Source organism: Ahaetulla prasina, chromosome 8 (genome assembly GCF_028640845.1).
Source record: "Ahaetulla prasina isolate Xishuangbanna chromosome 8, ASM2864084v1, whole genome shotgun sequence".
NCBI lineage: Eukaryota > Metazoa > Chordata > Lepidosauria > Squamata > Colubridae > Ahaetulla > Ahaetulla prasina.
The window spans coordinates 25,945,460-25,967,873 of NC_080546.1; the positions used below are offsets into that span (position 1 = coordinate 25,945,460).

Genomic DNA, 22,414 nt, shown 5'->3' on the forward strand with positions numbered 1-22,414 from the left:
TTAATGTCCATTCCCAGGGCCTTTAGGTCCCTCTTGCAGATATTCTTATATCACAGCTGTGGTCTCCCTCTAAGGCATTTTCCCTGCATTAATTCCCCATACAAGAGATCTTTCGGAATCCGACCATTCAACCCTCCCCCACCAAGGATGCCTTAATTATAGCTAAGATTTAAGGGAAATTACAATGTGATGTTTGGGTTGAAAGCTACACCTACACATCTGGCACCAATTGTTTTACAAAATAAGAAACAATAGATCCATGAAATTTCATTCACTGGAAAGCATCCCGTACCTTCGCAGCGTTTTCAGATAAGGTCTCCCGAAGTTGGCTTTGTGTTTCTTCTCCAATGTTCCGCACAACCTGCTGAAGGTCATCTCTCTCTTTTTGAAGCAAGGCCTTCTCTTTCAGTAGCTGTTGAACACATTTCTCCTGCTCTCTCAAGTCTGCTGTCAATTGTTTCTTTTCCTCAGTAAGGCTGTTTGCCTCTTCATTTAATTTTATTATCTAGGGAATTAAATGTTACACCATTACTAAATCAGCCTTCCCCTCCTAATCCGTTTGAGAATAAATGCAGTTTTTTAAACCCCATCATTCAGGATCAAAATATGGAAGGTGCAGAGTGAGGAAAAACTAAATTAAACTGTGTGTAACATCAAGATTTATGGTAAAAATATTCATCATTGGCAACCTTCAGTCTCAGAAGACTATGGTATCGTGTTCTGGAAAGAGGTCCTAAAACAGCATCTGCTGTGACTAAAAAGGACAATTTGAGAGTGGCAATCCCTTCCACACTGAGGGCAGATACATTCTGTCCCCTGCCCAGCCCCCAGATTTTGCTGGTTCCAGGACTGTATCTTTGCCTCAGCCTGCTGAACAAGTGTCTCTTCGAATTGGAGAAGGCCATACTGCGTCTTTAGCCTCCAAGCTGAACGATCGAAGATCAAGGTTTCCCAGTTGTTAATGTCCATTCCCAGGGCCTTTAGGTCCCTCTTGCAGATATTCTTATATCACAGCTGTGGTCTCCCTCTAAGGCATTTTCCCTGCACTAATTCCCCATACAGGAGATCTTTCGGAACCCGACCATTCAACCCTCCCCCACCAAGGATGCCTTAATTATAGCTAAGATTTAAGGGAAATTACAATGTGATGTTTGGGTTGAAAGCTACACATCTGGCACCAATCGCTTTACAGAATAAGAAACAATAGATCCATGAAATTGCATTCACTGGAAAGCATCCCGTACCTTCGCAGCATTTTCAGATAAGGTCTCCCGAAGTTGGCTTTGTGTTTCTTCTCCAATGTTCCGCACAACCTGCTGAAGGTCATCTCTCTCTTTTTGAAGCAAGGCCTTCTCTTTCAGTAGCTGTTGGACACATTTCTCCTGCTCTCTCAAGTCGGCTGTCAATTGTTTCTTTTCCTCAGTAAGGCTGTTTGCCTCTTCATTTAATTTTATTATCTAAGGAATTAAATGTTACACCATTACTACGTAGCCTTTCTCAGCTAGTGCCTTTGAGAGATAACAAGAGTTTTGAACCTTTATAATTATATAAGTCTGTATAGTAATACAGACTTACTACATGGGTAAATATCCTTAGACATAAGACAGTGCTGTGAGGATTAAATATTCAGTAGAGAGGGAAAAATTGTCTCTGTGTCTAGTTGTTTTGGCATGCAATGCCCTATAACGCTATCTAGAGAGGACGAGTTGAAACAATTTATGTCCATGATGTGAGGAGTCTGTAGGTAACTTCTCAGCCCCCTTTCTGACCCATGTGGTATTCAGGTCCTCAATGGAAGGCAATGGAATATTAAGGAAATTAAATTTTGCTTCTTTTCCTAAACATTTGAATTCCTTAGAGTACTCTGTTTAAACTTTTCAAATTATTTTAGATTCATAAATGCTATTTTCCTAACTTTTCATTCAGTAAATATTTAATATAAAAAGGTAAAGGTTCTCCTCGCACATATGTTCTAGTCGTTCCGTCTCTATGAGGCGGTGCTCATCTCTGTTTCAAAGCTGAAGAGACAGCGCTGTCCAAAGACGTCTCCGTGGTCATGTGGCTGGTATGACTAAACGCCAAAGGCACAAGGAACTCTATTACCGTCCCACCAAAGGTGGTCCCTATTTTCCTACTTGCATTTTTTACGTGCTTTCGAACTGCTAGGTTGGCAGAAGCTGGGACAAGTAATGGGAGCTCACTCAGTTACGCGGCACTAGGGATTCGAACCGCTGAACTGCCGACCTTTCGACTGACAAACTCAGCATCTTAGGCACTGACCCACCGCATCCCCTTAAAAATATTTAATATATTAATGTAGAAACATAATTCCATTCACCAGAAAGCATCCTGTACCTTTGCAGCGTTTTCAGATAAGGTCTCCTGAAGTTGCCTTTGTGTTTCTGCTTCATTGTTCTTCATAACCTGCTGAAGGTCATCTCTCTCTTTTCGAAGCAAGGCCTTCTCTTTCAGTAGCTGTTGGACACATTTCTCCTGCTCTTTCAATTCGGCTGTCAATTGTTTCTTTTCCTCAGTAAGGCCGCTTACCTCTTCATTTGATTTTATTATCTAAAAAATTAAATGTTACACCACTAGTATTGCAGCCTTCCCCAGCTAATCCCTTTGAGAATAAATGCAGTTTTAAAAAAATCCCCATCATTCAAGGTCAAAATATGGAGGATGCATAGATAGGGAAAACTAAATTAAAGTCAAGATTTATGGCAAACGATATTAACAAAATTAAAGTTTGTTTGTTTCCCTAAGCAGCTGAAGCCCTTAGAGTTCTTTTTAAATATTTCAAATTATTTTGATTCACAAAAACACTATTTTCTTAACTTTCCAGTGCAGTAAATATGTTAAATACGTGGTACCACTGTACTGATGTATAAACATAAACATGACTATAATCACTTTAATTCACAAATTGGCAACCTTCAAAATGTAAACACTTGTCTAATTAGATTATACAGTACATTCTATTCCAATATGTTTCTAGATGTTCTAAATTTCTAGAATTTCAAAATTTTCCCCTTCTGCAACTCAGTCCTTCTGGGTTATTGGCAGAGGTTTTTAAAAGTCAAGATGGGAGCTGTGACTATGCAATTAAAGCTTTACATTTTGTGTGTGTGCCATGATTGCACAATTGCACCCACCATGTTTGACCACATCTTCCACCAGACACCTGTATAAACAGAATAAGCTTGGCTTTCGTTCTATTTCTTAAGAGTTTCCCTAAACAAAAAGCCACATTTCAATTAGACAGTCTTTAAGATTAAATAATGGCTAGTCAATATCTGAAATAGTCTTCTTCCATTTTAATCAGTAAAAATTAACTCTTATGTTAAATCACACTTGCACTGGTTTGGTACAGGTATTTAACACAGGTATTTAAAAAATTCTATTCTATTCTATTCTAACCCACATTCCCAGATAATTCTATTTCATAATACATTTTTTTCTGTTTTATTGTCCTGTGCAGTTATACCCATTTCAATTTAGCACACTGTGTAAATTAGGATAATTTATAAGCTATAATTAAAACGAATCATGGTTTAGTATGAATGTAAAGGTAAAGGTTCCCCTCGCACATACGTGCTAGTCGTTGCCGACTCTAGGAGGCGGTGCTCATCTCCGTTTCAAAGCCGAAGAGCCAGCGCTGTCCAAAGACATCTCCGTGGTCATGTGGCTGGTATGACTAAACGCCAAAGGCACAAGGAACTCTATTACCTTCCCACCAAAGGTGATCCCTATTTTTCTACTTGCATTTTTTACATGCTTTTGAACTGCTAGGTTGGCAGAAGCTGGGACAAGTAACGGGAGCTCACCCCGTTACACAGCAACACTAGGGATTCGAACCGCTGAACTGCCGACCTTTCGACTGACAAACTCAGCATCTTAGGCACTGACCCACCGCATCCCCTTAAAAATATTTAATATATTAATGTAGAAACATAATTCCATTCACCAGAAAGCATCCTGTACCTTTGCAGCGTTTTCAGATAAGGTCTCCTGAAGTTGCCTTTGTGTTTCTGCTTCATTGTTCTGCATAACCTGCTGAAGGTCATCTCTCTCTTTTCGAAGCAAGGCCTTCTCTTTCAGTAGCTGTTGGACACATTTCTCCTGCTCTTTCAATTCGGCTGTCAATTGTTTCTTTTCCTCAGTAAGGCCGCTTACCTCTTCATTTGATTTTATTATCTAAAAAATTAAATGTTACACCACTAGTATTGCAGCCTTCCCCAGCTAATCCCTTTGAGAATAAATGCAGTTTTAAAAAAATCCCCATCATTCAAGGTCAAAATATGGAGGATGCATAGATAGGGAAAACTAAATTAAAGTCAAGATTTATGGTAAACGATATTAACAAAATTAAAGTTTGTTTGTTTCCCTAAGCAGCTGAAGCCCTTAGAGTTCTTTTTAAATATTTCAAATTATTTTTGATTCACAAAAAACACTATTTTCTTAACTTTCCAGTGCAGTAAATATGTTAAATATGTGGTACCACTGTACTGATGTATAAACATAAACATGACTATAATCACTTTAATTCACAAATTGGCAACCTTCAAAATGTAAACACTTGTCTAATTAGATTATACAGTACATTCTATTCCAATATGTTTCTAGATGTTCTAAATTTCTAGAATTTCAAAATTTTCCCCTTCTGCAACTCAGTCCTTCTGGGTTATTGGCAGAGGTTTTTAAAAGTCAAGATGGGAGCTGTGACTATGCAATTAAAGCTTTACATTTTGTGTGTGTGCCATGATTGCACAATTGCACCCACCATGTTTGACCACATCTTCCACCAGACACCTGTATAAACAGAATAAGCTTGGCTTTCGTTCTATTTCTTAAGAGTTTCCCTAAACAAAAAGCCACATTTCAATTAGACAGTCTTTAAGATTAAATAATGGCTAGTCAATATCTGAAAGTCTTCTTCCATTTTAATCAGTAAAAATTAACTCTTATGTTAAATCACACTTGCACTGGTTTGGTACAGGTATTTAACACAGGTATTAAAAAAATTCTATTCTATTCTATTCTAACCCACATTCCCAGATAATTCTATTTCATAATACATTTTTTTCTGTTTTATTGTCCTGTGCAGTTATACCCATCTCAATTTAGCACACTGTGTAAATTAGGATAATTTATAAGCTATAATTAAAACGAATCATGGTTTAGTATGAATGTAAAGGTAAAGGTTCCCCTCGCACATACGTGCTAGTCGTTGCCGACTCTAGGAGGCGGTGCTCATCTCCGTTTCAAAGCCGAAGAGCCAGCGCTGTCCAAAGACATCTCCGTGGTCATGTGGCCGGCATGACTCAATGCCAAAGGCGCACGGAATGCTGTTACCTTCCCACCAAAGGTGGTCCCTATTTTTTCTACTTGCATTTTTACACGCTTTCGAAACTGCTAGTTGGCAGAAGCTGGGAGAAGTAATGGGAGCTCACCCTGTTACACAGCAGCACTAGGGATTCGAACCGCTGAGCTGCATGTATGTATGTATGTAGCATGTATGTATGTATGTATCTGAATGTAGCCAATATTAAAGAATTCTGACTTAAGTTTCCTTAAAATCAAAGGAACTCAAATAAAGAAGCAATTCTAAATTGCTCAGAAAAGGGTAACTTTAAAAGACAGAAAATGAATAAATCTTTTAATTTTAGTTTGCACAGTTACTGACAGGGTGACAGTGGGAACAGCTGAAGTATATTCTTGATCTCCTGGTAAGGGCTATGAGTTTATTTTAGGATACTTTATTTTACAGTATCATCCTTGCAATTCTGAGTAAGGGCCACCAGTCATCTTTTGATTCCTTCAGGAATTTCTATTCTAAGTGTATTAGAGAGTTGTCTGCATAAAGCAGACTAGGCATGTGTTTTGCTGACAACATGCTGTGTACATGTTTACGCACGTGTGAAAGTCCAGGTCCCTCTAGTGGCCCAGTTTGAACTTTATGAAAAAGTTAAACAGGAGTGGAGGAAGTAAGTAATGTTGTTTGACATCCCAGGTAAATATCCCTGGGGGAAGAATGTTTGTTATGGACCAGGACCAAAAACATTCGTAAGGTAAGGACCTCACTTAATTTTTCAAGTTGCATGATCCAAATTCAGGACAAAAATGTAAATTAGTTTTAATGTAATTTATATATTTTATAGTTTGGTCTAACTTCTAAAAGCATGAAAGAGTCCAGACCAATCAAGTCAAACTCAAATTCGGTCTCTTGAAAACCAATTAGCCGGGATAGCTCAGGCAGTAGAGAAGCCTGTTATTAGAACACAGAGCCTGCAATTACTGCAGGTTCGAGCCCGGCCCAAGGTTGACTCAGCCTTCCACCCTTTATAAGGTAGGTAAAATGAGGACCCAGATTGTTGGGGGGGCAATAAGTTGACTTTGTAAAAAAATATACAAATAGAATGAGACTATTGCCTTATACATTGTAAGCCGCCCTGAGTCTTCGGAGAAGGGCGGGGTATAAATGTAAACCAAAAAATAAATAAAATTAAACTGTGATTACAAAAAAGACATGAGCAGGACAATATGTTTCATTGACACTGGTCTTCAGGATGATGCTACTGTTGAAATTTGAGGTGGCACAAAACTATCACATTCTAATAGCTGTTGAATGCTCATTTCTACAAATTTGGTTAATTCTGCTTCTTGTATAGCCAATTTCATAGTATGAATATGTCCTGTATAAATTAACAAAATAGTTTCTTTTTAATCTGTTCAGGCTTCATTAAAAAAAAAAACTTGCAATTTTCTTACTTCTTCTTTCAGGTGCTTAGTTTCTTCTTTAATCTCCTCTTCAAATTTCTGAAACATCTGTTGTTTCTCAAGAACCAAATTCTTCTGGGTATTTACCTCATCTTCTTGTGATTTTACATGCATCAACAATTTCTCCAGTTCAAGTTGACAATGCTCACTCTTAATGTGTATGTGTGTGTGTGTGTGTGTGTGTGTGTGTGTGTGTGTAGACAGAGAGAGAGAGGGAGGGAGGGAGGGAGAGAGAGAGAGAGATCATGTCATGAGATACAATTATTCAGAACATCAGTTGCAATTTTCTTTTATATATAAAACAAAGAAATATTAAGAGTTCATACAATTGCGATTCCACCAATTCTTTTAGGTTAAATAAGAAATATTGACCAGGGGGAGGGGGGGAGGAGTTTAAAACAACAGACACACTTTAGTATTAAAACATTTAAAAATGGCAACTTTCTTACCTTTTTCTTCAGCTCCTCATGAATCTTCATAGTCTCAAAATCTGTAGTTATGATTTTTTCTTTTAGTTCTTTTACCATTTCCTTGTGTTCTCTGAGAGAATTATTAGCCTCCCTCAGTTCTTGCTGTAGTTCCAAATTCTTTAACAACAAAAAATAAAGTCACATGCAATCAAGTTGACCAGCACATTTAAAGAAAACCGTAATCCAATAAAAAAGGATTTCCCTTAAAAGTGGCAGCAAATTAAGTTGTTTTGAAACAAGATGGCAGCAAATAAATTGAATGAATGAATGAATGAATGAAAATGAATTCTTACCACTGGAACAAGCCTCTCTATAGTCTCACTCAGACGATAGACAGTTTGACTCATGTTATCCTTCTCGGTTTGAAGAACCTTCATTTCTGTTCTCAGATGCTCTTTTTCTTGGCTGATGTAGTTGACGTTTTCTTCAGTGCTCTGAAGCTTCTGAACCAGCTCAGTTTTTTCCCTCTGCAAGGCCTCCATTTGGGACTCAGAGATACTGTCAAGCTGTTTTGCATCCTTCATGTTCTCTACATTCTGCTGACTCTCCTCTTCGTTCAGGCAGAGCAGTTGCTGCAGCTCGAGGGAATTGTTTTCTAGGTGTTGGATCTGAAACATGATTTTGATGAAGAAGAATTGAGCTATTTTGCATTTACTCCTGATTACTTGGGAGTAAGTCCAAAACTTCTGATTATTTAGAAATATGAGAAGAAAGGCACCAAGAGTGTAAAGCAGAGGTATTGTCATGCCCCTGTTGGAGTCTGAATCCGAAGGGGAAGAGGAACGGCAGACAGAGTGAGAGAGTGGATCCATTGGCTGTGGAAAAAACTGGGGAAGAGTAAAGTCAGGCTGGGCAGAGCAGGGGAGAGGTAGAACAAGGGAGAGGGGGTTCAGATAAAGACCAAGGCCCGCCCCCTCCTCATCTTAGGCAGCGCAGGGAGGAATGGAAAAGAGAACAACATGGGTTGCGTGGCTTACGAGGGAGGAAAGGGACCCAATCCTCTTTACAAGACACAGGTGCTGCTGGAGTTTAAAAGGAAAGGCAAATGGGAAGGGATTTTGTCAGGAACAAACCCTGAGTTTATCTGGTGTTTCTTTGAATCCTGGCATCCTCCCAACTGGCTTGATTTATTGCTGTGCTACTTTATTTGTGGAATTCCTTATTTTGCTTGCCTTGCCGGATTAATTACCTTGTCTTGCCTTTGGATTTTTGTTAGAAGTTTTCTGCTTACAGCGTCTGGGACTGAAGTATTGCCAGCCGAAGACTATTACAGGTTGGTGGAAGAGCTCTCTCCAGGCCGGAGAGTTGAAAGGGACATTGGGGGCACAGTTGGAGATAATAAAGAGACTCATATCGGTTTTCTGGCTGTGTTGCCTTTGTGTCACACCCTGGGTCATCATAGGTATTTTTTTTTTAATAATCAGAATCCAGAGTTAGCATTTTTATCTGCACAAGTTTTACAGTAGATAGGTTAATGATGGAATGGGACAATGTCATAGATAGCAGGAATTTTTTTCTTCTCCATGTGCATTTAGGGTTAATTAGAAGGCAATTTAACTCATTTTTCTCTTAGATCTTCTGGCAAATAACAGGATTTTGGTACTAGGGTGGTTTATGTCCAAATGATCCTCCCTGCAAAATTGAACCAGAGCTACCAGTGCTCCTCTGTGTCTGCTTAAAGTTGAAAGGAGATGCCTTTCGAAAGTTAAATCTAAGTGATTCACCACAATGCTTATGGAAAGAAAAATGAACATGAACTGGCCAAGCCATGGTCCTTCCAGGTTAGAACTCTGCTTTATAAATGACTTTGGCAGCAGAATTTTCAGTAGAGATCGAATTGAAAATTGATCAGTTGAATCAGGACAAAATTTAAATTTGTTTATTAAAGAAATTTATATGGCTTCCCAAATAACTTACGATGACTCTGGGTGGCTTACAGAAATAAAACTCCAAATATGAAACACAATACACCCCCCTCCCCAAGTTTTAATTTAGTTTATAGATTTTGTAAGAAAAATTCAAACTTCAATGAATGTGAAAGAATCATGGTGGATTAAAGCAAAGTCCTATCCAGTTCAGCTTTCTCTTCCTTTAAGTCCGATTCCTCACAGCAAGATAACATGCTCATCTTCTGGTAATTTGGAAAAATGCTCCATTCCTTTATTAATTTGGCTAATCCCATTTTCAAAGCTATCACCATTGCAACTGATAATCAATTTTACTTTCTGAATATGTTCTGTGTAATTTTGACAAAAGAGCTCCTTTTCATCTATACCAGAGGCTGGCAACTTTAAACACTCAAAGAGCCACAAAGTCCTAACTGGAAGCCCCTATTCAATTCTGGAGCAGACCGGAAGTCCAGTTCCCCCATCACAGTCTCCTCCTATCATGGCGTCCTTTTTCCTCTGCTAACAGGAAGTCCGGTTCCCCCACCAAAGAGACTCTTACTAGCATGGCATCCTTTTTCCTCTACCTGTCCTAACTGAAAGCCCTATCAATTGTGAAACTGACTAGCAATAGGGAGCTGCAGCAGAGTCATCCCTCAAACACTCAAAGAGCCACATGCGGTTCCAGAGCCACGTGTTGCTGACCCCTGATCTATGCTATCTTGAATTTTTAAAATTAGAGTCTTTTAGAAATAACCTGAAACATAAAAGGGACATACTATCAAAAACCCCCTGAGCTTACTTTAAAAAAAGCATTTTGAATTTTTAGGCCATATTTATGAACATTATTCTACTTGTCATTTACTCACCTTTTCTTTTAGTTTTTTTGTTTCTTCTTTAAATTCCTCTTCAAGTTTCTGAAACACCTGTTGTTTCTCAAGAACTAAATTCTTCTGTGTATTAACCTCATCTTCTTGCAATTTGACATATGCTAACAATTTCTCCAGTTCTAATTGAGTATCCTCAGCCTAAAATACATATTGAGAAAAAGAAAAAAAAGTCATTACATCATGAAATAAAATCAGTCGGCACATCAGTTTCTATTATGCAATTCAAGGAAACAAGTTTCAATAACTGTGAACTTTAGAATAGTTGTGAACTTTAAAATAAAAATTATTGACTAGGACACTGGAGAACTTTAAACCGCAGATGTTTAAAGCATCATGCTCAATCCTGTCAAAACCAGGTGGCTGTGGACTTTTGAGCATCCCAGATCTGGGTTCATTCCATCTTTAGTCTTGGATGAGGTTACACTCCCCTGTTCACGACTAGTGTTTAATCTGCGGGTTATCTGGTACATGTTGCTCCTACTTGAAGAGCTGGTAGCAACTATGATAAAGAGTACTTTTGCATAACTTCATCTGGTGTAACCCATTGCATCCATTCCTGGATCAGGAAACCCTTCAGATGGTTTCTCAAATCCTAGTCACCTAAAGGTGGAACTAGTGCAATGTACTCTAGGTTGGGCTGCCTTTAAAGACCAAGCAGAAGCTATAGTTGGTTCAGAATGCAGCAGTGGGGCATTGCTGAGAATTCCTTGGAAAGTCCAAGGAACATTAATGCTAACTAAGCTACACTAATTGTCAGTGAATTTCCAGGTGCAATTCAAGATGTTGTTTATAATCTATAAAGCTGTATCTGCATATCTCTCATGGTTTCTGCCTGTTCTTTCTGAGATCAATGTAGCTCCTTCCCTGATGATATTCCAAGAATCTTGAAAGGCTTACAGTAAGAGATTTGAGAAGGCTTGTCGGTAGTGGAATATTTTTTATTTTGGGGGAGGAATCTATGGGATATAGTTTTCCAAATGCTTCAGGTGTTTTCTTTGTTTTTCTGTTTTAAAAACTATATGCTGAACAAAATTATTCTGGAACCAGGTGGCCTTTACATCTAATAAATAATAACAATGCTTTTAACGTGTCACACATGTTCCTACCTTTTGTCTCAATTCCTCGTCAATTTTTGAAGTCTGAGAATCTATGGCTATGGTTTTCCCTTTCAGTTCTTCTATCATTTCCTTATGTTCTCTGAGAGAATTATTAGCCTCCCTCAATTGTTCCTGCAGCTCCAAGTTCTTCAATGAAAAATAAAGCCACATGAAATAAAAACACATTTAAATTAAATCCTAATCCAATAAAAAGTATCTCCCCAAAGGTGGAAGCAATTGAATTCTTACCGTTGGAACCAACTTCTCTAGAGTCTCACCTAGATGGTGGACAGTTTGAGTCACGGTATCCTTCTCAGCCTGAAGAATCTCTATTTCTGTTTTCAGATGCTCTTTTTCTTGACTGACGTATTTGATGTCTTCTTCAGTGCTGTGAAGCTTCTGAACCAGCTCGACATTCTCCTTCTGCAGGACTTCCACTTGAGACTCAAGACTAATTTTTAGCTGCTCTGCGTCATCAAAATTTTCTGCATTCTGATTCGTCTGGAGCAATTGCTGAGGGTCAAAGGACTTCGTTTGTTGCTGTTGAATTTGAGGAGAATGTTTATGAAATTGAATCTATCAAATGATATACATGTTTCTGATTTTTTAATTTTCTATGAAAGGTAGGAAAGAAATATGCCATGCTTTCAGAGAAAGGACTAGAAATCCTTTGATGGTTAGAAGTAATTCATTGTGTGGTGGCGCAGTGGTTAGAATGCGGTGGTTAGAATGCAGTATTGAGAGTTAATTCTGCCGACTGCCAGGAGTTCGATCCTGATCAGCTCATGGTTACCTCCGCCTTACATCTTTCCAAGGTCAGTAAAATGACGACCCAGATTGTTGGGGGCAATATGCTTAGAGAGGGCTGTAAAGCACCAAGAAACAATATATAAGTCCTATTGCTATAGCTATCTATAATCTTTACAGCAGACTAGTTATGAAAAATGAACTGGCAATGCCACAGATGTCAGCAGGTTTTTTTTTTGTCCCAGTCTAAAAGTTGGCAGCCTGCAAGCATTTATTCAAATTAGCGTTTTGCATGGGATGCTGCTAAACAGAGATAATATTTTATGAAACGTTCTTAGTAAAGTTTTCTAGTATTTTCTTTGCTGTAACAAAACCATTTCAATGTGTTTACTAATTTTGGTACATTTTAATATTTTATTATTATATTTTATTAATGTTTGGGCATTTTGGTGTAGGTTTTATCTTATTTGTTACAACAGGGCCAAAACAATGAATAAATTGATTGATATGTACCATTTGGTTGCTTTCTAGATACTGATTCTTTTCCTTTTCCAAATCCTCCAGTTGGGGTTGCAGTGCCACCTTCTCTTGCTAGAGAGTTGCAATCTGCTCCTTAATCTGCTGAAGTTCATTGTTGACTTTTAGCACAATCTGCCCCTTCATGGATTACTGTGTTTGTGGCAAAGGGGCTTGCATAGCTCAATGAAGCTATGAGCTATGCTGTGCAGGGCCACCAAAGACTGACAGGTCATAGCAAAGATCTTGGACAAAACGTGATCCACTGTAGAAGGAAATGGCAACCCACTCCAGTATCTTTGCCATGGAAATCCCATGGAGCTTACCAAAGGCAAAAAGTACCAAAGTACCAAAAGGCAAAAAGATATGACGCTGGAAGATAAGTTCCTCAGGTTGGAAGGTGTCCAATATGCTACAGCGGAAGAGCAGAGGGCTAGTACTAGTAGCTCCAGAAAGAGTCAAGCAACTGGGCCAAAGCCCAAAGGACGATTATCTGTGGATATATCTGGTAGTGAAAGAAAGTCCAATGCTGTAAAGAGCTATACTCCATAGGAACCTGGAATGTAAGATCCATGAATCAAGGCAAGTTGGATGTGGTCAAACAAGAGATGACAAGACTGAACATCGACATCTTAGGAATCAGCGAACTAAAATGGACAGGAATGGGTAACTTTAATTCAGATGACCATCAGGTATACTACTGTGGGCAAGAATCCCTCAGAAGAAATGGAGTAGCCTTCATAGTCAATGAAAGAATAGGAAAAGCAATACTGGGATACAATCCCCAAAATGACAGAATGATCTCTGTTCAAATCCAAGGAAAATATCACAATAGTTCAAATCTATGCTCCAACCACTGGTGCAGAGGAGGATAAAATTGACCGGTTCTATGAAGCTCTACAGCACCTTATAGAATTAATGCCAAAAAGATGTCCTTATCATCATGGGGGATCAGAATGCTAAAATAGGAAGCCAAATGATAACTTGAATAACAGCAAGTTTGGCCTTGGAGTATAAAATGAAGCAGGGCACAGGCTGATATAATTTTGTCAAGAGAATACGATGGTCATAGCAAACACTCTTTTCCAACCCAAGAGACAAACCTACACATGGACATCACCAGATGGTCAACACAGAAATCAGATTGACTATGTGCTCTGCAGCCAAAGATGGAGAAGCTCTATACAGTCAGTAAAAACAACAACAACAAATAATAATAATAATAATAAAAATAAAAATATTTTAATTTGTATACCGCCCTTCTCCCGAAGGACTCAGGGCGGTGCACAGCCAAAATAAAATACAAAAAGAACAACACATACAATACTAAGAACAACCCTTAAAAAACTTATTCAATTGGCCAAATTTAAAATACAGTAACACCCTATAAAATTTACAAAAATTTAAAAACCCATAAAAGCAAATTAAAATTTTAAAAATCAAGCCAGTCCAGCAAGACGGAATAAATAGGTTTTAAGTTCGCGGTGAAAGGTCCCAAGGTCGGATAGTTGTCGAAGTCCAGGGGGAAGTTCGTTCCACAGGGTAGGAGCCCCCAGAGAGAAGGCCCTCCCCCTGGGGGCCGCCAGTCGACATTGCTTGGCTGACGGCACCCTAAGGAGTCCCTCTCTGTGAGAACGCCTCGGTCACTGGGAGATAGAAGATGGCAGTAGACGGTCCCGTAAATACCCTGGTCCTAAGCCATGGAGCGCTTTGAAGGTAGTCACCAATACCTTGAAGCGCACCCGGAAAACAACAGGCAGCCAGTGCAGTCTGCGCAGGATGGGTGTTACATGGCAACTCCGAACTGCTCCCTATATCACCCGCACAGCTGCATTCTGGACTAACTGGAGTCTCCGGGTGCTCTTCAAGGGGAGCCCCATGTAGAGAGCATTGCAATAGTCCAAGCGAGAGGTAACGAGAGCATGAGTGACCGTGCATAGGGCATCCCGGTCTAGGAAGGGACACAACTGGCGAATCAGGCAAACCTGATAAAAAGCTCTCCTGGAGACGGTCGTCAAATGGTTTTCATAAGACAACTGCCCATCCAGGAGAACGCCCAAGTTGTGCACCCTTTCCATTGGGCCAATAACTCGCCCCCAACAGTCAGCCGCAGCTGCAGCTGACTGTACCGGGGTGCCAGCATCCACAGCCACTCCGTCTTGGAGGGATTAAGCTTGAGCCTGTTCCTCCCCATCCAGACCCGTACGGCTTCCAGACACCGGGACAGTACTTCGATAGCTTCGTTGGGTGGAAAAGTACAGCTGCGTATCATCAGCGTAGTTGGTATCTTACCCCAAAACCACTGATGATCTCGCCCAGCGGCTTCATATAGATGTTGAACAGGAGAGGCGAGAGAATCGATCCCTGCGGCACCCCACACATGAGGCGCCTCGGGGTCGATCTCTGCCCCCCTATCAACACCGTCTGCGTCCGGTCAGAGAGGTAGGAGGAGAACCACCGATAAACGGTGCCTCCCACTCCCAAACCCTCCAACCGGCGCAGGATACCATGGTCGATGGTATCGAAAGCCGCTGAGAGGTCTAATAGGACCAGGGCAGAGGAGTAACCCTTATCCCTGGCCCTCCAGAGATCATCCACCAACGCGACCAAAGCCGTCTCCGTACTGTATCCGGGCCGGAAGCCGGACTGGAACGGGTCTAGATAGATGGTTTCATCCAAGTACTGGGGTAATTGACGTGCCACCGTACTCTCTACAACCTTCGCCGTAAAACGAAGGTTGGAGACTGGATGGTAATTTCCTAAAACAGCTGGGTCCAGGGAAGGCTTCTTGAGGAGAGGTCTCACCACCGCCTCTTTCAAGGCAGCGGGAAAGACCCCCTCTCGCAAAGAAGCATTTGTAATCCCCCGGAGCCAGCCTCGTGTCACCTCCTGCGTGGCCAGCACCAACCAGGAGGGGCACGGGTCCAGTAAACATGTGGTGGCATTCAACCTTCCCAGCAACCTGTCCATGTCCTCGAGAGTCACAGGGTCAAAATTATCCCGAACAGTCTCAACAAGACGAGTCTCGAAACTCTCGCCTGGATCTACCCAATTTTCATCCAATCCATCCCGAAGCTGAACGATTTTACCGTATAGATAACCGTTAAACTCCTCGGCAAGCTCTTGTAATGGGTCCTCCCGCCCCTCCTGTTGAAGGAGAGAGCGGGTAACCCGAAACAGGGCGGCCGGGAAGTTATCTGCTGACGCAATGAAGGAGGAAACATAAGAACGCTTCGCATCCCTCAATGCCACTAGGTAGGTCCTACTATAGGACCTAACTAGTGTCTGGTCAGCCTCAGAACGGCTGGATCTCCAGGCACTCTCTAGGCATCTTCTCCGGCGTTTCATCTCCCTCAGCTCCTTGGAGAACCAAGGAGCTGGTTGAGATCTGCGCCGGGTCAGAGGCCGCAAAGGCACGACACGGTCCAAAGCTCCAGCCGCGGCCTGTTCCCAGGCCGCGACTAGTTCTTCAGTCATGCCGCGGGCCAGGTTCTCGGGAAACGGCCCAAGCTCCATCAGGAACCTCTCTGGGTCCATCAGGCGCCTGGGACGGAACCGACGCATTGGTTCCGTCTCCCTGCGGTGGTGAGTAGCGGCCCGAAAGTCCAGACGAAGAAGAGAATGATCTGACCATGACAAAGGCTCGATAACTAAATCGTTTAAAATCAGATCATTCACCCACTGGCCAGAGACAAAAATCAGATCTAGAGTGCCTCCCCCGATGTGGGTGGGGCCGTCCACTAATTGAGTCAGGTCCATGGCTGTCATGGAAGCCATGAACTCCCGAGCTGTCGAGGATGCCACGCCAGTTGATGGCAAGTTGAAATCCCCCATGACCAACAGTCTAGGAGTTTCAACTGCCACAACTTCGCAACTAAGAACAACAATAACAAGCACAATCTGATTTATATCTTCTTCATCTTGAGTTTTGTTTACCAAGACGTCTTTCAAGTTGTCCATTAATTTCAGTATCTGCAGTATCTGCAATATCTGCAATGAATATATTATTCCGTAAATTCTTTGGAGGAAATAAATAAGCAGCCTTTGATCTAACAGAAAATCTACATCCCAGATCAAGAAACTTAACCAAAACTTCATTCTGTCAATGCATTTCAGTTCAGATATTTCTTACCTGCTGTTTTTGATCAGCAATTGTGAACTCTAAAGTTTCCTGAACTCTTGAAATCTGTTTGTCTTTCTCTGCAATAGTTTCTTCAAGTTCTTTAATGCGCTCCTGACACTGTTTCAAAGAATTCTGGGCATTCCTAAACCCCTCCTGGGCTTCAATATTCTTTCATAAAAAGATAGAAAAATATACATATGCATGCATTAGAATTATCACAAAATATACTGTGGGGTGCAAATAATATTTTCTCCTACACTTGTTTGTTTTCTTTCATAAAAAAGTTTTATTTTTACAATCATATCAAACAGCTCATCCAATGTACAGTTATATACAATTAGTCGGGCTTGCCCAGTCACCACCCCCCTTTTTAACACTCTTCCCTCTTCTACCTTCTTCTACTTTCCAGACCTTCCTCTCCTTCTCTTATCTACATCCTCTCCTCCCTCCTCCCTCCACCCTACACCTTCTTTCTCCCTCTTCCTTCCTCTTCTCCTCTTTCCTACCTCCTACTCTCTCCTCTTTTCTCCCTCCCCACCGTTCTAAAATGGTAACTGGGCAGACCCGACCCTACATTAATTATATTTATACATCTTCAATAATCCCTGTACTTTAACCATCACTCCATCCTCTACCCTCAACCCCCCAATTCCCCTCCCCCTTACCCCCCATCCCGACTTCCCAGAACAAAATGCAGGGTATCAAAACTAACAATCATAATCCAAAATAATTCCTAAATTATAATCTCTAATCACTCCACACATAATCACACTCTCAATTCCCCTCTCTTTCAGAAATATATCTAATACAAAATATTTCCTAAATTTACTCATATGCTATTCGATATTTTTTTATCTGATACTTATTTTGAATATAATCAATCCACATTTTCCATTCTAAAATATATTTTTCTTGTGTATAGTCTTTCAAGTAAGCAGAAATTTTTGTCATTTCTGCCAGATTTGATACTTTGAGTGTCCATTCTTCAATTGTAGGTAATTCTTCTTTCTTCCAATATTGAGCAATCAAAAGTCTTGCAGCTGTTATTAAGTTCAAAATCAAATTAGTCTCTATAGCTGTACAATCCATAATTATTCCTAGTAGAAAGAACTGTGGGGTAAACTTAATCTTCTTTTTCAAAATATTCTGCATGATCCACCATACTTTAATCCAAAATGCTTTAACTTTTTTACAAGTCCACCATATATGGTAATAAATGGCATCTTCACAATTGCATCTCCAACATTTAGCCTGTACATTAGGATACATACATGACAACTTTTTGGGGTCTAAATGCCATCTATAAAACATCTTATAAAAATTTTCTCTCATATTTTGCGCTTGTGTAAATTTAACATTCCTCACCCAAATTCTTTCCCAAGTTTCCAACATTATTGGTTGCTGAAAATTTTGTGCCCACTTAATCATACAATCCTTAACCAATTCAATCTCTGAGTCTATTTCTACTAATACATTATACAACCTCTTAATATGCCGTTGGCCTTGATCTCTCATTTGTTTTAACAAATTATCCTCAGTTTGCTTAACACCTATTTTTGATCTAATTTCCATCTAGCTTGTAATTGTCCATATTGAAACCATGTATAATTTTTCCCTCCTTCCCCCACCTTTTCTCTGGATTTTAATTGTAGTTCCCCCTAATGAGAAGGAAGGACTCTCTGGAGAAGAGCCTAATACTGGGAAAGACTGGGGGCAAAAGAAGAAGGGGATGGCAGAGAACGAGGTGGCTGGGTGGAGTCTCTGAAGCAGTAGGCGTGAGCTTAAATGGACTCAGAGGATAGTGGATAGAAAGGCCTGGAGGAACGTTGTCCATGGGGTTGTGATGGGTTGGACACAACCGCAACTAAGAACAACAATAACAAGCACAATCTGATTTATATCTCCTTCATCTTGAGTTTTGTTTACCAAGACGTCTTTCAAGTAAGCAGAAATTTTGCCATTTCTGCCAGATTTGATACTTTGAGTGTCCATTCTTCAATTGTAGGTAATTCTTCTTTCTTCCAATATTGAGCAATCAAAAGTCTTGCAGCTGTTATTAAGTTCAAAATCAATTTAGTCTCTATAGCTGTACAATCCATAATTATTCCTAGTAGAAAGAACTGCGGGGTAAACTTAATCTTCTTTTTCAAAATATTCTGCATGATCCACCATACTTTAATCCAAAATGCTTTAACTTTTTTACAAGTCCACCATATATGGTAATAAGTGGCATCTTCACAATTGCATCTCCAACATTTAGCCTGTACATTAGGATACATACATGACAACTTTTTGGGGTCTAAATGCCATCTATAAAACATCTTATAAAAATTTTCTCTCATATTTTGCGCTTGTGTAAATTTAACATTCCTCACCCAAATTCTTTCCCAAGTTTCCAACATTATTGGTTGCTGAAAATTTTGTGCCCACTTAATCATACAATCCTTAACCAATTCAGTCTCTGAGTCTATTTCTACTAATACATTATACAACCTCTTAATATGCCGTTGGCCTTGATCTCTCATTTGTTTTAACAAATTATCCTCAGTTTGCTTAACATCTATTTTTTGATCTAATTTCCATCTAGCTTGTAATTGTCCATATTGAAACCATGTATAATTTTTCCCTCCTTCCCCCACCTTTTCTCTGGATTTTAATTGTAGTTCCCCCTAATGAGAAGGAAGGACTCTCTGGAGAAGAGCCTAATACTGGGAAAGACTGGGGGCAAAAGAAGAAGGGGATGGCAGAGAACGAGGTGGCTGGGTGGAGTCTCTGAAGCAGTAGGCGTGAGCTTAAATGGACTCCAGAGGATAGTGGATAGAAAGGCCTGGAGGAACGTTGTCCATGGGGTTGTGATGGGTTGGACACAACTTCGCAACTAAGAACAACAATAACAAGCACAATCTGATTTATATCTCCTTCATCTTGAGTTTTGTTTACCAAGACGTCTTTCAAGTTGTCCATTAATTTCAGTATCTGCAATATCTGCAATGAATATATTATTCCGTAAATTCTTTGGAGGAAATAAATAAGCAGCCTTTAATCTAACAGAAAATCTACATCCCAGATCAAGAAACTTAACCAAAACTTCATTCTGTCAATGCATTTGACAGAATGCATTGCTCTGGAACGAACTTCCCCCTGGCCTGCGTCAAGTGCCTGATCTTCGGACCTTCCGTCGTGAGCTCAAAACATATTTATTCATTAAAGCGGGACTGGCATAATTATTGATGAATTTTAATTGGGTATTCTTAATATTTTTAAAATTTTAAATCTAATTTTAATAATCAGCCTTTAAAATTTGCTCTTTTTAAATGTTGTTTTAAATTGTATATATTTTGTTCTTATTCTGGCTGTACACCGCCCTGAGTCCTTCGGGAGAAGGGCGGTATAAAAATCTAATAAATAAATAAAATAAATAAATAAATTTCAGTTCAGATATTTCTTACCTGCTGTTTTTGATCAGCAATTGTGAACTCTAAAGTTTCCTGAACCCTTGAAATCTGTTTGTCTTTCTCTGCAATAGTTTCTTCAAGTTCTTTAATGCGCTTCTGACACTGTTTCAAAGAATCCTGGGCATTCCTAAACCCCTCCTGGGCTTCAATATTCTTTCATAAAAAGATAGAAAAATATACATATGCATGCATTAGAATTATCACAAAATATACTGTGGGGTGCAAATAATATTTTCTCCTACACTTGTTTGTTTTCTTAATACAACAATGGACAATTTTATGTTACATGTGGTAACAGAACCGAACGGCACAACGGAGTTGGAAGGTACCAGAATTGGAGGTCTTTAAGTCTGACACCCTGCTCGCAGACCCTATACTGATGATGGCGAACCTATGGCACACGTGCCACAGGTGGCATGCGGAGCCCTATCGATTGGAATGCGAGCTCAAAAGCAGGCCTTCCTGTCCCACCAGAAGTCAGCAAACAGGCAGTTTCCAGATTCTGGAGGGGGTTGGAGAAGGCTGTTTTCGCCCTCCCCAGGCTCCTAGAAAAACTCTGGAGCCTGGGGAGAATGAAAAAAGGGCCTACCAGGCCCACTGTGCGCCAAAATGGGGGAGGGCATGGGGGGCGCGCATGGCAGGATGCATAGAATTATGGGTGTCAGTACGCATGCACACGACTCCCCCCGCTTTTGCCACGCAATGGCAAAAAGCTGCCATCACTGCCCTATACCATTTCAGACAAAGACTGTAGTTGTTCAGTCTCTTCTTGAAAACCTCCAGTGTTGGAGCACTCACAACTTCTACAAACAAGTCATTCCAATGATTAATTGCCTAATTTTTCTCAAAAAAAATATTCCTATGAATGAATACCAACATTCAGCAATAAAACAAGCAAGGTTTAGTTGCATTTTTCTGAAAAGCACATGTAAAATGAACTTAAGGATGGAAATGGCCATACTCAGCATTTGTGAGGCACAATATGCCTGTTATCACTCTTAACTTCCCTAAAAGACCAATAATTTTGGCCTTACTTAGTGATATCATCAAATACAATCCTTGCTGGCTCCTAACCATCAATTAAATGTTCCAAAAGAATAAATATGGTCCATAATAATAAAGTCACCTACTTTTGTCTGTTTCTCTGCCATGTTTAACTTACCATCGAGATGGTATCTTGTATATCTTCTTTGAGCTGATCTCTCTCCTTCTCAAGGGCTTCGTGTTTTTGTTTGAAGTCACTTGTTTCTTGGGTCAGAATTCTTATTTTTTCTTGATTTTCCTGAAGTCTTTCTATGATGTCTGACTTTTGTTCCTCCTCGGCTTCCATTTTAGACTCCCAAACCTTCAACTGATCTTTGAGCTCTTCCATTTCACTCAGCTTTTGATGAGCTTCATCCAATTGTTCTTTAAGTGTGAGTAGCTCCTCTTGTTCCAAATCCTTCTCCTGTAATTCTTCAATTTTGCTAGATAGCTTTGATTTTTCAGGAAATTATAGCATATATGTTAAACACAATTTAATATATTGAAAATGCAGCATCAAAAGTTGTCAAATGTTGTAATCGGGTTTAACTTTGTTTTGCAATCATCTTAATTAATCCCTTGCAAATACTTAAGAATCATTTCCCCTCCTCCACATTCTCTTTCCACCATCAAATAACTTGAAAATATATAAATATAAGTAAAACTGATGCCACTACCACAAAGACAATCTAAGTGTATTGTAACACTATTCTCTTAAACAATGATCCTCTTGTATGGATAGTTAATACAGTATAATGGCGGAGACTATGGAGAGACAAAGATTTAAGACTACTAGCAGCCTTGAGTATACCCTGAACCAGGCTAGAGCCATACTTAATCCCTGCTTCAATTTTTAGTATAAAAAATAGTAGATGCATCCAGAGCCAGGGAATATATGTGGGACTGTTACTAGGTGTAGAGATACTGAGATCACGGAAAAGGTATTTCACAGATGATAAATCAACTAATGCATCAATCTGTTTTGTATCCATGATTAATGAATTATCTGGAATGGGACCTTCAGGCTCCTACCCTTGGCCGCTCCTCCTCCTCCAGCTTCCCACCTCAGCCCATTTACAGCCAGCTTTCTTCCTCTGCTTGCCCTCCCACAGCCATTTACCCTGGCCAATGGGCCTCCAGCTGAAGGGTGCGGGGTGGAGGGCCGGAGGCCCATTGGCCAGGGCAAATGGCTGTGGGAGGGCAAGCAGAGGAGGAAAACTGGCTGTAAATGGGCTGAGGCAGGAGGCTGGAGGAGAAGGAGGCACGGCCAAGGGTAGGAGCCTGAATGTCCTAGACCTGAATTCTCAGTACATTGGATATAAAAGACAATTGTTTTGCCTTAGGAAATTTCCTGCTAAATCTTTTCCTTTAAAGCAGCAGCAGATAATTCCATTCCACTTTGTGTGAGATTGAAAAATTAAATGAAGCAA

The 22,414-nt window shown here is 40.1% G+C and overlaps 1 protein-coding gene across 1 annotated transcript in view; it reads right to left on the reverse strand.

Moving 5' to 3' along the window:
* Positions 1-22,414, reverse strand: part of CENPE (centromere protein E) — a 74,071-nt gene that overhangs the window by 17,135 nt on the left and 34,522 nt on the right. Inside the window, exons 23-33 of the mRNA XM_058193123.1 lie at positions 21,124-21,435; positions 16,516-16,674; positions 11,370-11,660; positions 11,130-11,267; positions 10,003-10,161; positions 7,541-7,855; positions 7,227-7,364; positions 6,769-6,927; positions 3,982-4,194; positions 1,245-1,457; positions 293-505 (exon numbers count right to left, since the gene is read on the reverse strand). Coding sequence (XP_058049106.1) covers positions 293-505; positions 1,245-1,457; positions 3,982-4,194; positions 6,769-6,927; positions 7,227-7,364; positions 7,541-7,855; positions 10,003-10,161; positions 11,130-11,267; positions 11,370-11,660; positions 16,516-16,674; positions 21,124-21,435 — 2,310 coding nt within the window. The remainder of the gene's footprint in view (positions 1-292; positions 506-1,244; positions 1,458-3,981; positions 4,195-6,768; positions 6,928-7,226; positions 7,365-7,540; positions 7,856-10,002; positions 10,162-11,129; positions 11,268-11,369; positions 11,661-16,515; positions 16,675-21,123; positions 21,436-22,414) is intronic.